This window comes from Rhinatrema bivittatum, chromosome 1, assembly GCF_901001135.1.
Source record: "Rhinatrema bivittatum chromosome 1, aRhiBiv1.1, whole genome shotgun sequence".
NCBI classification, from domain to species: domain Eukaryota; kingdom Metazoa; phylum Chordata; class Amphibia; order Gymnophiona; family Rhinatrematidae; genus Rhinatrema; species Rhinatrema bivittatum.
This window is the reverse complement of record NC_042615.1, coordinates 349,190,466-349,207,709: the sequence shown is the minus strand read 5'-3', so window position 1 is coordinate 349,207,709 and position 17,244 is coordinate 349,190,466. Positions and strand designations below refer to the sequence as shown.

The 17,244-nt window shown below is 45.5% G+C and overlaps 1 protein-coding gene across 1 annotated transcript in view; it reads right to left on the bottom strand.

Annotated features, from left to right (window-relative positions):
- Positions 1 to 6,966: 6,966 nt before the first annotated feature.
- PLAC8 (placenta associated 8) overlaps positions 6,967 to 17,244 on the bottom strand; it is a 40,002-nt gene continuing 29,724 nt past the window's right edge. The window contains exons 2-4 of the mRNA XM_029599584.1: positions 13,955 to 14,071; positions 12,366 to 12,490; positions 6,967 to 7,627 (exon numbers count right to left, since the gene is read on the bottom strand). Of these exons, the coding sequence (XP_029455444.1) occupies positions 7,523 to 7,627; positions 12,366 to 12,490; positions 13,955 to 14,051 (327 nt within the window). The 5' untranslated portion in view covers positions 14,052 to 14,071 and the 3' untranslated portion in view covers positions 6,967 to 7,522. The remainder of the gene's footprint in view (positions 7,628 to 12,365; positions 12,491 to 13,954; positions 14,072 to 17,244) is intronic.

Sequence of the window (17,244 nt, the reverse complement as noted above, 5' to 3'; positions counted from 1 at the left end):
GTTATGAGGTGTTGCAGTGGATTCTTGGGTACTGCGGTGATGGCCACTCCCATGGGGAGGAGCCCCGTGAGGAACCGCAGTACTAGGCTAGACTCTATACCCGCAGACACAGAGAAGTTTGTATTTATTGTACAGCTCGATGGTACTGCCCGGGGAGCAGGCAGCAGTGGAGGTAGCTCAGTGAAGTAGTCCAGGGGTCCTCAGCAGAGGAGACCAGTCTCAACTCGAGTAGGTGATAGGCAGCACGGTGTAGCAGGGACAGATCCCAGATGTAGACCTGGAGCTGAAGATGAAGATGAGACAGACTGAAAGGGTTAGTACTCACTGAAGCAGAAACTGTATAGTTGAAGGTCCAGACAGGCAGAAGTTGTTCAGTGACAGGCACCAGAATAGGGAGAGCAAGCCCTCGAGAAGCAAATACCCGGTATCCCAAGATAGGTACCTGAAATAGAGCAGAAGGGCCCCTGATGAGCGGGTACCCAGGTTAGCAAAGAATACCCCTAAGGGCAGAGAGAGCTTCCTGTGGCAGCTAGGAAGCAGCAGAGCAGCTTAGACCGGAGGCAGTCCAATCCTTGCTAACTCAGTTTGTTAGCAAACGAAGGGCAGACTAAATACCAGGATATGATGACGTCACTCGGAGGGTACGCCTCCCAAGGTTCCCACCATGATGTGGATATAGACGTGGGTGGCGTGCGCACGCGCACCCTAGGAGGCCCTCAGGAAAATCATGGCGAACACCGTCGCCATTGCCGATCCAGGGACGCCGGAGAGAGCGGCATGAAGACGCGGCAGCAGCCATCTTCCCAAGGCTTGAGGAGAGAGAAGGAAGAAAGGTGAGGCACAGAGGTTGAAGCCGTCTGAGACCGATGGACGCAACACCCACCCACCCATCCCAGGCAGGTTCCCATTCTGACATACATGCATCACAGGCAGGTTCTCATTGTCTCACACACACACTTGCAACTCAGGCAGGCTACCATTCACACAAGCACCCAACCATCCCAGGCAGACTCCCATTCACACTCCCATCCTAGGCAAGTTCCATTTCACGCACACACACACACACACATCCCAGGCAGGCTCCCATTCACGCACACACACACACATCCCAGGCAGGTTCCCATTCACACACACACACCCATCCCAGGCAGGTTCCCATTCTCACACACACACCCATCCCAGGCAGGTTCCCATTCTCACACACACACACACACACACACCCATCCCAGGCAGGTTTCTATTCACCCACACACACCCCCATCCCAGGCAGGTTCCCATTCATTCACACCCACACACACCCATCCCAGGCCGGTTCCCATTCACACACCCATTTATCCCAGGTAGGTTCACATTAACACACACACACACCATCTCCGGCAGGCTTTCATTCACACTCACACTCACACACACACCCTTCACAGGCAGCCTCCCATTCACTCACACACTTCCAAACCAGGTAGCCAGAGTCCACAGGTCATTCTTCTTCAACTGCTGCTGCTAGCCCCTACCTTCTTCTTTGGGGAAAGCAGCTGTTTTGTGGCTCCTCCTGCATGCTGGCCCCGTAGTATTCAACACTCACAGTGCTAGTACTTCCTGTATTCTCATCTCGTGCATTGCAAGATGAAAATACAGGAAGTGCAAGCACCCTGATGTTGAATACAGCAGGGATAGGACATGAGGAGGAGCTGCACACTGACAAGGATATATCCTAGCTGCCAGTCAAGATCAAGACCACCTATAGGATATCTCTCCTAATCAGTTTATTTATATATTTTATTTTATATACAGTCGTTCCAAAATAAGATCACAACAGTTTACAACATCAGCATGCAAATTCTCGGTCAACATTCCCTTTCTAGATCAACATTCAAAATCTAGGTCAAAGCAACAGCAAATACATATTCAGTGTCGTATTCATATATAATCTAGTTCAACATAACAGCAAATACATATTCCTGGTCAACACATGAACATCAATTACAAGTTCGCTAGGGTGCTATGATGTTGGTTTGCAATCCATAATTTTAATTTCATTATCCTTCATATGTTATCGTGTTACATTTTGCATTGCTCAATACTTATTGCTCAATCAGTCTACTAATATAGTCTGTGGCTCTGGCAGTGACGTTCTTGGTATATTGGTATTTTACATTAGATCGAATGCATTCCTAAAGAGCCATGTTTTCAGTTCATGTTTGAAACTCTTTCTTTCTGTTTCAGACATAGTTATTTATTTTATTTGTTTAAAGTTTTTATGTCAAACGGTTTTTATTGATTTACCAAAAAGCCAAGTTAGATAACAGTAAGGATGTTTAAAGTTTTTATAGACCGTCATTCGTTGGGAATATCACATCGGTTTACATGGAACACAATGCAGCGAGAAGAGGCTTTACATAGAACTGAAATTAAACCAGACTAGAACTAACTTAGAAATAGAAACATTGATTAACATTGACTAGGATTTAAATAGGCATAAACATTGGAATGAAACAATTATATTGCATTGATCTTAGAACAGTAACATATAGAGATGTATTGATTCTGGAAGAGAGCTCCACAGCTTGGGGCCTGCTACGGAAAACATTCGGTCTATCTGTGTCAGATGTGTACTCCATGTTGTAGGGACCTTTAGAAGTCCTTTCTTTTGTGATCTTAGAGCTCTCTGTGGTGTGTATGGTTGAAGTGTCAGTCCTATTAAGCAAGAGTTAATGTTGTTGATGATATTAAAAATTAGAGTAATACTTTATAATGAATTCTGGATTGTATAGGAAGCCAGTGCAGTGTTCTCAGCAAGGGAGTGATGTGGTCAAATTTCCTTGTCCCTAGTAAGAGTCTAGCTGAGGCATTTTGCAACTGTAGTGGTTTTAATAGTCTGAGGGTAGGCCTAGTAAAAGGGAGTTGCAGGAATCTGTGTTTGAAAATATCAATGTTTGCAAGACAGTGCAGAAGTCCTGCATTGTTAGTAATGGTTTCAGCCAATGTAATATTCTCAGTTTGGAGTATCCTGTTTTGATTAATTTGCTTATATGCTTTTTCATTGTAAGGTTCTCATCTATCTGCATTCCAAGGTCCCATACTTGATCTGAGGGTGTAATGTAAGCATTTCCTAGGTCTAGGGTTGGCAGTTTGATTATCGTGGAATTTCTTCTTAACCACACAATATTTGGATTTTTTTATGTTTAGTGTTAGTTTCAGCTGGGATATATTTTGTTGTATTGCCATCATATATGTTGATAGGATCAATGCAGTTTTTTCAAATGTTTTGTCGAATGGGATATAGAATTGTATGTCATCTGCATATAGGAAAAAGTTGATTCTTAGTTCCGCTATTAATGTACATAGAGGCAACATATAAATGTTGAATAGTACAGCCAAGAGTGTTGAACCCTCGGGGATACCTGTATTGATTGCTTTTTCTAGGACTTTAGCGATGAAAAGCAGCTTTGATATTGGTCAATAATTGTCCCAATCATCGATTCTGCCAGTTTTATTTTTTTGGATTGGTTTTATCACAGCTTGTTTTGCCTTATCAGGGACCAGTCCTTCTGATAGCGAGTGACTGATCATTGTTGTGATTGTTGGAGTGATTACGCTGTGTACTGTTTTCAGTGAACTTGTGGAGATTGGGCCCAGTGGGTGGATAGCAAGCTTAATTTTATTAATGATTTGGTTAATTTCAAGTTTAGATACTGTGTCGACTGAGTTCCATTTTGCTTGCCCATATTTTTTCTTCAGGTTCAGATTCATTTGTTGGTAAGCAGGTGGAGAATTGTGTTTTTAACCTATTGATTTTATTTAACATAGACGTGGCATATTCATTGCAGGAGTTGTTTTAGAAGTCGTAGTTATTCGAGATGGAGGAAGATGGGTCTTTGATTAAATTTTAAGTGTTTCAAAGAGTAATTTGGAATTAAATATTACACCATGAACCTGTTTAGCAGAGTAGTCTTTTTTTTTGCTTTATTGATCAGTTCACGATATTTTGTTAGTAGGGATTTGTATTTTTTCTAAGGATTCCATAGACTGGCATTTTCGCCATTGCTTTTCAGATTTTCTCAGAGTTTGTTTGGTTTGTCTTAATTCTTCATTATACCAAGGTTTCTTTTTTTTTTTTAAGAGGTATTACGTTCTTTTTGGAATGTTTTTTCCTGGATTGGGTTTAGATTATCAGCTATTTCATTGATGATTTTATCCTAGGAGTCAAAAGCTGAGGAGGCATTATCATGTTTAAAATCAGTTATCTTATTTTTAATAGTTTCTTCAAGTATTTTCGGGTCTATCTTTTTTCTGTATGTGAATGATTTATTAATATATGATTTTGTTTGTTGCGTGTTTAGGAGAGTTATTTCTGCTTTAATTAGTTGGTGATCAGACCAGGGTAGTATGTTGTGAGATAAATTTATTGTGCAGTTATTGTGACTGGCGAAAATTAGGTCAAGGTTGTGTCTTGCTTTATGAATGGGGTTGTGTCCTGCTTTATGAGTGACCAGCCCATTGCTTCCACTGTACCTAGAAAGATTTCACATGCTGTTGTTCTAGATATGTTGTCTACATGTAGGTTAAAGTCCCCTATGATTAAAATGGATTCAAGTGATGGCAACACTTTAGTGGAAATTTTGATTAGAGGTGAGCAATCTTTTTGGAGTGTTCCAGGTGGGCAATATTTAGTTGATTTAAGTATTGCCACCTTGTAGGGAGGGTTAATCTCAACTTTGTAGGGTTTAAGTTCTTTTTTACTGATTATTAATGTACCCTCACCTTTGTTTGTGTCTGGGGAAGTGAAAGATATCATAGTTGGGGTGATCAATTTGTTTTAAGAGAACATTATCACTGTCTTTCAGTCTGTTTCAGTAATGCAGAAGATAGTAGATCTTAGTTCTTCTAGCAGATCATTTATCAATGGGATTTTCTTTGTCAGTGATTGAACGTTTAGAAATAGGAGATTAAACATGGAGCAGGAAGAGATTATATGAGAGTTATTACTTATCGTGGGTTAGACCAGTTTTGCGCTCTTTCTTTGCTTGTGTTTTGATGTTCTATGAAGATTTCCATATATTCTTTGTCCTGTGATAGTTTCAATGAGTTGGGTTGGTTCCATTATATTAGCTGTTTGGTCGGGGTGGTGTTTAAATATTTTCTTCAGGCATCACTTCAGGCGCGCACAAAGGGACGCACTCCTTTGATGTGTGCCTTCGGCGCTGCCACCGTGGTTTGGAGGTGTTGGTGGGCAGGCAGGGGGCGGAACGGTTGCATCGGCGGCAGTGAGGAAGTCTCACTTTCTCCTTCCATGAGGGGATGGCACTCCCCGCACGTCCGTCGCATTGTCCCTGGTGCCAGCAGCCAACCTGCTGTGGCTGGGTCAGGCAGGCCCCGCTTCCTGCTGCTCCCCGGCAGCTCCCTCCAGCAGTGTCCTCCGTGCTGCCGCCGCAGTTTGGAGGTGTTGGTGGGCGGACAGTGGGCAGGCAGGGAGGCGGAGTGGTTGCGCCCGCGCCGGTGGGGTAGTCTTCCTCCATGGTACTCCACCTTCCTGCATAGCTGAACAGGCAAGATCCCTATTTTAGTTCATACTCAGCACCCCTTCCCTCCCTTTTCTAACCACAAGGTCCCACAATAATCCATACAGCTACCAATAGCAACACAGCTATCCTGCTAGATCCCTATGGCCTTTCTGGAGACACCCTGCCATCCCCAACTGGCTGCATCATTGTTGTTAATATGAAGATCATTTAGCCTGTCAGACAGACCTGGCAATGTCAGCACCTGCGTTTCCGCTAGGGCTTCTTATTTTTATTGTACTTGCAGCCTGTCAGACACAGCCAGCTTATCCCATGTCCCCTCTTCTCCCCAAAGTCTGCCACCGCCGTAGGTAACATCCACAGAACTGGCCCGGAGGTGCAGTGACAAGTCCTCCTATGTAAAAAATACCTGGGATCGATTCCTGGGCATAGCTTCTGTTCCCTGGGCTGGTTGGAGACCGCACTCACAGTCCTGGGAGGGAGTCCCAGTCATTGGGCACTAATGACACCCAGTGGCTGGACTAAGGGTCCACAACTGCAGGGCTCTGAAAAGAGCTGTGGTTGATGGCCCGCAGCAGGGGACTGTCATGCAGTGACTGGGCTAAAACAGTTGCAAGGGGGATATCAAACAGAGAGGAAAACCTCCCAGGTAGTTGTGAATGAAGACTCATGGCCACTGTGGCCTGTAAGAGACCATCTCCGACTGAGCTGAAAGCCCCAAAGGAGCAAGAGAAAACTACCAGACCCAAAAAACAATAGTGTGGGGAATTAAAAAGGGAAGGAAAACAAATAGTGTAGTATGTATTTATTTATTTAAAAACTTTTCTATACCGTGGTTTAGTAGTATACCATCACAACGGTTTACTGATAGGCCCATAAATAAGTCTGGTTAGGATTATAAATTAGCTAGTAGGTGCCAATAAAGTTTCGGTTACATGATTCAAATAGTATAAGCTATCTGGATCATGGATTGGAAATTCTATTTACATGAATAATAGGATATCCATATATGAGAATACTGTACTCTTAAATGAATCTTTAGGTATGAGAAAAAATAATAAAGGAGGGATAACTGCTATTTGTTGACTTTTAACAGTGTGTCGGAGTTCTCTTTCTTGTCCGCTAGTATTCCTTACTCCCCACTCTCATTGTGAAAAGCTTTTTTGAAGAGCCATGTTTTTAAACTTTTTTTAAAGAGTTTCAGATCTTTCATTAGTCTTATTTCGAGTGGCAGTGTGTTCCATAATATTGGACCGGCGAGGGATAGTGCTCTCTCTCTTACTTGCATCAGTGTTGCTGTCTTTACAGAGGGAATGGTTAGTAGAGCTTTATTGGCTGATCTTAGATTTCTCTGGGGGACATTATTGTTACTAAATGTGTTAAAAGAATAAAGAAACTGAGTTACATTGCCAGCAGGCCCTTGGAGAAGGAGGTATGCAGGAAGCAGATCCAGGATTTATATACTTAATTTTATTGATAAAGCGCCTTTCCAATCAAGTTTGCGTGAGGTGGCGGAACAGTCACAGAAACATAAATCAGTAGACAGAGGCTTCTTCACAGAAGGAGGTAATGGGTGCATGGAATAATCTCCTGTTGGAGGTGGTGAGACACAGCAAGGTACAATGGAATTCAAGAAAAGCCCAGTGCTGGAGAAAGCCAGAGATCATGCAGGGTTCACAGAAGGGAGAATGGCCTGCCCTCCCTCACACGCTGCTTTCCTAACAGACGAATCCTTATTTCAGTCTGAGGGCTACATTTTCTCTCTCTTTTTTTTTTTTCCCCCAGTACAGACAGAACAGGAAAAGAAGCCTTAGTGAATCAGAGCCTTAACAAGAAGAGGAACAATCAAGGATTAACATTGTAGATTTGCCTTTTTTTTTTCAGTAATTCACAGGATTTCGCAGTTCATTTATCATTGATCTGATTTGTTTTATGCAGAGGTTGTACAGTAATTCAAACTCCTGTAATGAAGAAGGAATCATTCCCCCCCCTCGGCCAGCACCTCCCTAAAAGATGCCTTGCTCTTTTCTTCGGTTAATGTCCCTTTTGAGTTGGCACACCGAACACCACAGGCAGCATACGCTGCTCATAAAGTCCTTGCAGAGGGATCCCTGTTAAAAGAGAGAGAGAGAGAGAGAGAGGGGAAATGTCAGTCATTTCCGCCGGAGGAGAAGCAGGGACTGTCAACTCCTTCTGCAGGACAGGGAAGACATTTCTAGCACTTTCCAAGCTCAGGGCTGGGGGCTACTTCAGTACCCATCTGCACTGTCACTGTGTCACGCATGCTGTCCCGTGACGTATCCTACAATTATGGGACGCACGGATTGTTCATCAGTGTGGTTTCTGCTTAAAAGCGTTGGAGGATTGCAGAAGCCTGCCTGGTTTGGATTTTCCTGGGTACCTATTTGACAAGACATTAATTCAGTTCCCCGGTCAGTCCCAGTCTCCGTGGACCGCCAGGCCTGCACACCGCTGAATCCATTTTTCCCTCTCTCTTGCACGGGGGGTCCTATTCATGTTTGCATTTGCCACCCATAAGTGTACTGCTGGATAAGAATCTGTTTCTCCAGCTGTCTCTAACTTCATACCACCAATACTCTCCCAATCCAGGTACGACTCAGACTATATGTACACCAAGTTGTTTGGGTGTTGAGCTGTAAACAATGGTGCTCCTTACTGCCTTATATGGCTTTCATGGCGCATTTAATCATAATAAACCACCAGAAATTTTCACCTACCCATACTGTAGTATATATTTAGTTCACAATCAGATAGATCAGACTCACTGTAACTTATCTTTTTCAAATGTTCACAATCAGTTTCTCACCAGGCGTAGGCAACCTCCAGTCGTCATGGATATCAATCCGTTCAGGTTTTCGGGAGATCCCTAATTGAAGCAATGTACATGCAAATCTATTTCCTATATAATCATTAGGGATATCCTGATAATTTGAGTGGATTGGTGTCCATGAGGGCTAGAGGTTGTCTACCACTGCTTCTCGCATGCTTTCAATAGCGCACTTCCTATCTCATCCATTTAGCTGTTTCTCCACATTTTTGCTAGGATTCAGGAGTACCCTGTGCTACATTTCCAAATGTACAGTACATAAAAACCTAACCCTGTTTCATATCATTGTGCGAATGTCATAAGACACCATTTGCGATGTCATGGTAATACTAAAGAGTGTCAGGTTCTAGAACTCTGAATTTCCTCACATTCATTTGTTAAGGTAGTCCCAAGATAGTTTTTTACAGCAGACTTTGCTAATGAAGTTTCTTAGAGTTTGAGTTTGTAGGACTCATGGTGTTCCAATAATACTTTCTTCTAAATGGTGTCCTGAAATTTGTGACTCTACAAGACCCATAACATTTTTGAGAGGTACTATATTTTTATAAATCAACACCACCACTAAAAATCTGATTGTGCCAATAATGATATTGTGTACTGCGAGCATCCACAGCCCTGTGCATACCATATTAGGCTAGAACTTTACCTATCTGGTACTGAGGCTGGAGAAGGGCAACAATGCCTAATATATTGGCATTCCTTGATTAAAGGATTGCTGCTCATATAAATATCAATATCATTACCACAAACTTTACTGTGTGCCTCTCTAGTGACATTATCGTCACATCAGCACTCGCTGTCTAAAGGGGCCTGTGGTTTATGCTCTTCCCAGTGCAGGATATACTGATATTGTTAGCAGGCCTGAGTTTATCAATTGGCACACTAGGCCTGTGCCTGGGGCGGCAAAAATCTGGGAGGCAGCAGGCCAGCTGAAGATTTTCTGCCTTCTAGCTGTGCTGAAGGCACAACCTTCTGCTTCCTGCTCCAGCCCTCCCTACCCAGAGTAGAGAACAGGAAGGGACAGAGCAAAGAAAAACCCGTTCTATTCCCTAATACAACCCCTCCCCTCCTGTAATGTGTAGGGCATAGCAAGCGAGAGGTGAGGCCTGAGCATACAGAAGGGAGCAAAGAAAAACTATTCTACTCTCTAATCCAGCCCCTTTCCTCCTGTCATTCAGGGGCATGAGGGGAGAAGATGAGCCTGGAGCAAACTGAGCAGAGCACAGAAGGCTGTGCCTTAGATCTTCCCATCTGTTGATCCTTGTCTGGAGTGGGGGCACAACATCACCAACAGTGCCTGGGGTGGCCAAAGCCTAAATCCATCACCGGCTGTCAGAGTAATGAGTGGGCTGAACCATTTGCTATGGCACTCTCGACTCTAGAAATCACCAAAATGGTGCAGCCCAGAGTGTTAGTCAGGGAAGGCCAAGAATATTCTGGACAGAGGGTTTAGAGCTAAGAAAGAGAAGTCCAATCTCTCATGTCTCTGCAGAAGATTGGAGTTTGGGGATGGGATAAAGACTGCCTTCTGTCCCCATTGTCTCCATAGTCTACTCTGCAGTGTTTCCCAACCCGGCTGCGCCTTCAGACCTGATCAGATGTGCCACGGAAGTCACCATTACCGGATGCTCCGATCCAGATTACCACCTGGACTCTGCTCTGCACTTCATAGCAACAAGAGTCACCCGCAATGGCTGTTAAACATGTACAGGCCCCTTTCTGAGAACACGTGTAATCATGCATGCCTCTTCCTCTTAGCTCTAACATGAGCCCTGGAGTGTGGTCATTAATGGGCAGCCTGCAGGGCTCAGCTAGCTGGGCCCCGCTTTGTTCAGCACACATATTCGACACAGCACCTCCTCATCTTTGAGTCCTTCCACCCGCTGTCATATCCCCAGTCTGAGTGGGAAGAGAGCAGACACTGAGTGCTGGCTGTGACTCATTCTGAGGGTTGGGAGCCAAGATTAACTCACTGAGCCAGCTGCCACAAGTGCCTCTCTCTCACACTTGTACATAGAGGAAATAAGTTCATGCGAGTGTCTGCCCCGCCTTCCCCCTCCCCCAGCCATGTCCTTTGTTTTAAAATTTGGAAGCGAGCCTGGTGGGGTTTTCAATGCTTCCGCAGCTCTTCTTTTGACGATGAGTCCCCTCCATGTTTGCGTTTGCTGCCTCATGGAGGCTGGTGTGCCATTCAACATTTTTACTAATCTAGGTGTAGCATGGGCTTGAAAAGGTTGGGAAATACTGCTACAGTGGGTCTTGATCAGTATTTCCTTACCAATGTGCCATCAGATCAGGTGTGGCATGTAAAAGTTACTACTGCTTGATACTGCGTTCCAGACCAGCTCTGTTCTTGGCCCCTCACAACAACAAGATACACCAAATGTGCAGGAGCTCCTTTCTGAGGACAGGTGTAATCACACATGCCTCTCCTTCCTAGCTACAGCATGAGCCCTGGAGTGCGGCAATTAATGGGAAGCATGCAGGGCACAGCGAGCTGTGCCATGCTTTTGTGCCACAGACACATCACAGACAGAATCTTGTCCTTTTCCACCTTCTGGGCCTCTTCCTTTGTCCTTCAAGCCTCTGTCTTATCCCCAGGCTGAGCGAGACGGGGAGAGCCTGCACTGAGCACTGGATGTGGTTCATTCTGAGTGCTGGGAGCATCAGCAATGGAGGAGCTCTGGCAGCCACGTGCAGAGGTCAAGGTAACTAAGTGTTCCAGCTCCACTCACACCGACTTCTGCCTTTTCCTGCCATGGAGGAGTAGCCTAGTACAGGGGTTCTCAGCTCAGTCCTTGGGACACACCTAGCCAGTCAGATTTTTCAAGATATTTCTTCTGTGGATATCCTGAAAATCTGACTGGCTAGTTGTGTCCCAAGGACTAGGTTGAAAACCACTATTCTAGTTGCTAGAGCAGCAAGCTGAGAGCCAGGGAAGCCACGGTTCAAATCTTGCTGAGGCTATTTGTGACCTTGGACAATTTGCTTCACCCTCCATTGTCTCAGGTACAAACTTACAGGCTGATGCAGTAAGATGCACCATCAAAACATGCGTGCAGCCACATTATCACACGTTGTAATGTTTTTGCAAATGCTGTTTTAAGCTCCTGGAGAGCCAGCCTAGCTATCAGGGCCCTCCTACAACGAGAGATAGAGAGAGACTGAGACTAGCTGTAATGCCCTCATACTAAATAGGTATCTATATCTCTACAGGAGGCCCACTTAGTAACTCAAGGTGAGGTTTAGGTATTAGTGTAGGGGTTAGGGGCCACTTTGACATTCAAAGTGAGATGTACAAACAGAACAGTGCACTCTTGTGAAGATTTGATGACCTTCGGAATGAGGAAACTCACTCCAAGATGAGATTTGTGCAATGTTCTCTCAACCTAGCTTGATTTATCCAGGTAGAGAGTCCATCAAGCTAGGTTGAGAGAACATTGCACAAATCTCACTCCAAAGGTCATCAACTCTTCACAAGAGAGCACTGTTCTGTTCGTACATCTCACTTTCAATGTAAAAGTGGCCCCATAACCCCTACACTAATACCTAAACCTCACCTTGAGTTACTAGATGGGCCTCCTATAGAGATATAGAAACCTACCTAGTATGAGGGCATTATGGCTAGTCTCTCTCTCTCCCCCCCCCCCCCCCCCGAGATCTCTGACACTATCGCACAGCTTAACACTCCTGTAAAAGTTGTAGCTAAAATCAGCATTAAAGCTGTGCGATAGGGCTTTGCAAAACAGTAAGCCCACTCCTCCTCTTTTTCAGATTTGCATCGCACCATACGATATGGTGCTTTCGCATGCGATAAGCCCTTAACGCATGCGAAAACGCCTTAACACATTTTGATAAATGAGGGGGAGAGATGCTTAAGGAATGTTTGAAAATCCAAGTATACAAAGGCCCCTTCCTCGGGTGTTGCAAAGAAGTTCATCAGATACTGGATGACATTTGCTCCTCCAAAACAGGCGAGGACTAAAAAAAAAGCAACTTACAGGAATATGGTATTTAGTTCTGTAGAGGGTCCTCATGGCAAAACTGATCCCACACAGACAGCACTCGTCCATATTGCTCGCAATTTGACATCCCAGGCATGTGAAGCAGAATGTTCCGCACAAACCTAGGTGCAAGAAGACAAAAGCAAAGGGGGATTTGCTGCTCTGCTGCCATCGTGTGGGAATTCTGCTAAAACCTCCACTCCCATAGCTTTCAATGCTATCTTTATTTAGTTATCGCATAAGACTTCTAGCCCATCTTTCCTAAGAGGGCCCAAGGTGGGTTACAATACAACACACATGGAAGGCCTACAAAAACATAATCACACAGAACCCTAACCATCCAGCTCTTCCCCTCTACATCAGAGATTTCATTGGGAATCCAGTTTCAAATCTTTGCTTGCTTGTCTGATGTTGAAACATGAATGCAGCATGGATGAGACATGAATGCAGCATGGATGAGGCAGAGCTCCTTCTTTCCCCCACAGCACGTCCCCTCTTCCCCTTTTTTCTATTTGTGTTTCTAGTTCTGGATAATACTGTCCTCTCAGTCCTCTCAGCTCCTCATATGGAGGTATTCGTCTACTCCCGTTTCTCTCCACACATCCTAAACACTGCTAAAATGTGTCATTTATTTCTTTGTCACATCACCAAAATCCACCCCTTCCTTCCTGAACACATATTACAGAACTGTTATCCACTCTCTCATTGCCTCCCGCATAGATTTCTGCAACCAGCTTCTCGTAGGTCTAACCCTGAGCCATCTTTCACTGCTGTCCATTCAAAATTCAGCCGCATGGCTCATCATTCGCCAATGATGCTATACCCATATATAACCCCTTTTCTCGCATCACTACAGTTAATTTATTTTTATTTGGCTCTCTATCCATTTCTGCATACAGTTCAGGCTCCTCTTACTCACCTACAAGAGCCTTCAAGCTCCAGCTCTTCACTACCTCTTATCTCTCGCTACACCCCTCCTTGTGAACTCTGCTCATTAGGCAACTTACCTTTATCTATGCCCTCCTCCTCTACCTCCAACACCTGAATCTGTACTTTCCGCCTTGCTGTACTATACACTTGAAATAGACTTGCTGAGTTAGTGCGTCACACTCTCTCTCTGGGCTTATTTAAATTCAGTCTAAAAACCCACCTTTCTGAGGCTGCTTTTAAATTCTAATCTCTGATTATCTGTGTGTGTATATCATTTATTATTTACTAAATATATTGCCCACCTCACCAAAAAAATGTTCTAGGTAACCCAGCTTGGGGAGTTCCCCAAGCAATTGCATGGATGGGTGGAAGGGTGGCCACAGCTAGAAAGGTTTGCGCACCTCCACATAACAGTAATAAGTGTGGTAATGCAATACATGACAAAGACAGACATTACAGACTTACACAGAAGCACTGGCTGCACTGTAAGGAATAAAATACTGTTTTAAAAAAAACTGCCTAGAAACATGTTCTTGGATACATATCAGATATTTCTTTTGTAAATTGTAGAAGATTGCTTTTGGCAAAGTGTCGATAAAGCTGACATGTACGAGTGACACACGCATCTATATACAGCAGGCACGCACAGTACTTACATACTCCACAGTCACTGCAGCAGTCAAACAGTCCAGTTTGCCAGTGGTTGCTTGCTGCCGCAACAGTAAATTGTGGTTGTGTGGTAACTACAGCCATGGCCGCAGAAAGAGTTCAGCCTGAGGAGAAACAAAAAAAAAACAAAAAACAAAGTGGAGAAGATAAATTTAGGGAATCTGCCACCTCCAAAATCTGTACTTTCCGCCTAGATGTACTATACACTTGCCACCTAGGACTGCAAGATTTTGGAGGTGGCAGATTCCCTAAATCCTGACAACCTGCAGTGACCCTAACCTGGGGGATGAAGTTCAGCTGCACGGCACCAGTGCGCCTGCATTGCTTTTTCTGCTGCTGGGGGACTGTTAGCTGTGCGACCCCTCCCCACAGTGACAGCTGCAACTGCAGGCTCGTGCGCCTCTTTTAGTCAGCAGAGCCACAGAGGAGCGATGAAAGCAGAAAAGTGGGGAGAGGGGAAAAGCCAGGGAAGGAAAAACAAGGCGGGAAGCAAGCAGAAGTGGAGAAACAGGCCACAGGCACGGGTTCAGCAAAAGACAGAAAGGAGGTCAGGATATGAGTGAGCAAGGAGAAAGAGAAAGGTGGAAGGATGTGCCGGGCTGGGAAGAGGATGGGGCTGAAAAGGAACAAAGTGGGGAAGGGAAGCAGAGTGAGCCGAGAGGAAGAAGAGAGCTGGACTGGGCAGAGGCAAGAGGGAAGGTGTAGAGATGGACAAGTCCTAAAGAGGTAAAAATAGCCATACTGAGATAGAAGAAAGAGAAAGCAGTATCCATCTTACCTATAGGGCACCTGGACAATTGCTGAGGTCCCTGTGCTGGAGGGGGAGGATGGCAGGTAGGGAAGTTTATTTTATGACCTGAAGAATCCATCAACACCATCTGGATTTTTCAACCCCTTGGTACGTGTACCCCTGGGGGTACGCAAGTCACTGAAAGGAGATTCACAGCAGCAACATTCATAGAAACACGATGGCAGAAAAAGACCATTATGGTCTGTCGAATCTGCCCATCCTCGCCAAGTTCCTCAGCTTTACGATCCCTCAGAGATCCCCTGTGTTTATCCCATGCCCTTCCTAAATTCAGATCCATTCCCCTCCATCTTCCAATGCAGTCTTCCTGGATGCAGTAAGGAGTGACAGTGGGGACAGCGCATGCACTCTGGCGGCAGTGAGCAGCCAATCTCTGGTGGCAGGAGGAGGGGGGCGCAGCTGCAGAAGACAGGAGATGCATGCATGAGCTAATGCTGTATCATGTGCCTCTTGCCGCCTTGTGCTTCTAAGCTACAACTGCCTTTAACTTTTCCTGAGATTCCCCACTGTCTCCTGTTGCCGGACATCCTCACTGCTTTGCCTCAGAGCCCCCGCTGTGGCCTCCCTGCCTGGGGAACCATCCCTGCTCCCATGGTCACTGAAGACAGGGTCTGCTGCCTGCCTACCTAGGAGCTCCATCATGACTGCTGAAGTTGGGGCTGCCTCCCTGGAAGGCCGCACCACCATCGCTGCTTCTCCACACTGCATGCTTGTGAGTTTCCACTGCCTGAGGGGGAGGTGGAAGATAGCCACAGGTAGGAAACATTTTTTGAGTGGTGGGAGATGTGTTGGGCCTCTAACCCCACCATCCCAACACTAGTGGTGGTTTTTTTCTTTGGGGGGGGAGGGAGGTGTCATAGAAGGTGTGCCATGGTAGTGGTGGTGACTTTGTGAAGAGGGTCAGAGGCCCCAACACAATATCTCTCGCCTCCCCACAAAAACAATAGCAGGGGCATGGCAGCTGCTATTGTTTTTGTGGGGAGGCGAGAGATATTGTGTTGGGGCCTCTGACCCCCTTCACAAAATCACCACCACTATCTAAGGGTAGTGGTGTTTATGTGGGAAGGTGGCAGGTGTTATGTTGGGTCCTCATAACATAAACTGAGGTGCATTATGAAAACTGTCCCCTTTATCCTTGTTCAGAGTGGGTTGAATGGGTATAAAGAGCATGGGGGCCCAATATTTGCCTAGGGCCACAGAATATTAACATCACCTGCCCCTGAAGAGAAACTGAAAAAAAAAGAGGCATTTAAAAAAAGAATGAAAATGGAGAGAGAACAGAGACAGAGAAAACCAAGAAAGAAGGAACAAGCAGAGAAAAGGGAAAATCAAACGAGATCATAAAGGGGCTGAAAATATTGTATTTGAACTGTGGTGGCGTACAATTCCCTGTCCACCCCTAAAGCCAGCTCTGGATGCAAGACCAAGAAAGTAATTAGGTGGCATAATTGCATGCACATATTCATGGAATACACATATATCTGGATTGAAAAATATCCCTTGTCAAGATTCTGGTTGACCACCTGACATTAGTGAAGATCAGATGCAAAACAAAACAACATATTAGGTGGCATAATTGTACACCCATGTTTGTCAAATACATGGATTCCCCTTTCATGTTCCTTGTAGACTCTCTGACATTTCCAGAACATTTTTGTATGGATTGAATGCAAAGCCAAAAATAGTTATCAGGTGGCATAACTGCACGTGCATATTTGGTTACTGAATCTCAAAAAAGATATAGTAGAATTAGAAAAGGTACAGAGAAGGACAATGAAAATGACAAAGGGGATGAAATGATTCCCCTATGAGGAAAGGCTAAAGAGGTTAGGACTCTTCAGCTTGGAGAAGAGATGGCTGAGGGGCAGAGGTGTGCTAAGGGGGGAGGGGGGCGAGGAGGGTGATCCTCCCAGGGTGATGACAAGGAGGGGGACGCCAGCGACTGTGCGACCAATCAACCTCTTGTCTGCCAGGAGCAGCAGGCCGGCAGGGAGCCCAAGCTCTGCTGGCCAAAGACAGTCCTGGAGTGGCACACCCGGGGAGGCGACGGCCCATGGCCTCTCCTGCTGCCTGATGCCATAAGGCCCACCGACCTTCAGTTTCTGCTCCCTTCCCCCCCCCCCCCCACCCCCCAAACAGGAAGATCGGAGGGCTGAACAGCCCGAAGATAATAGGAGGATGGCGGCAGCAGGAGAGGCCGCTGGCTGGTTAGACTCCGCTGGTGGCCCGTGGCCTCTCCTGCTGCCGTACGGCCCGAAGACAGCAGGCGGCCTTCGGGCCATGGTGGAGCTCATCCCACCATGGCCTGAAGACAACAGGAGACCATGATGTGTGTGAGCTTGTGTGAATGAGTGAGAGCCTGTTTGTGTGTGTGTGTGTGTGTGTCTATATGAGAGCCAGTGTGGGTGTAGATGTGTGTGAGAGGATGCCTGTGTGTGTATGAGATGGTAAGTGTATAAAAGAGTATGT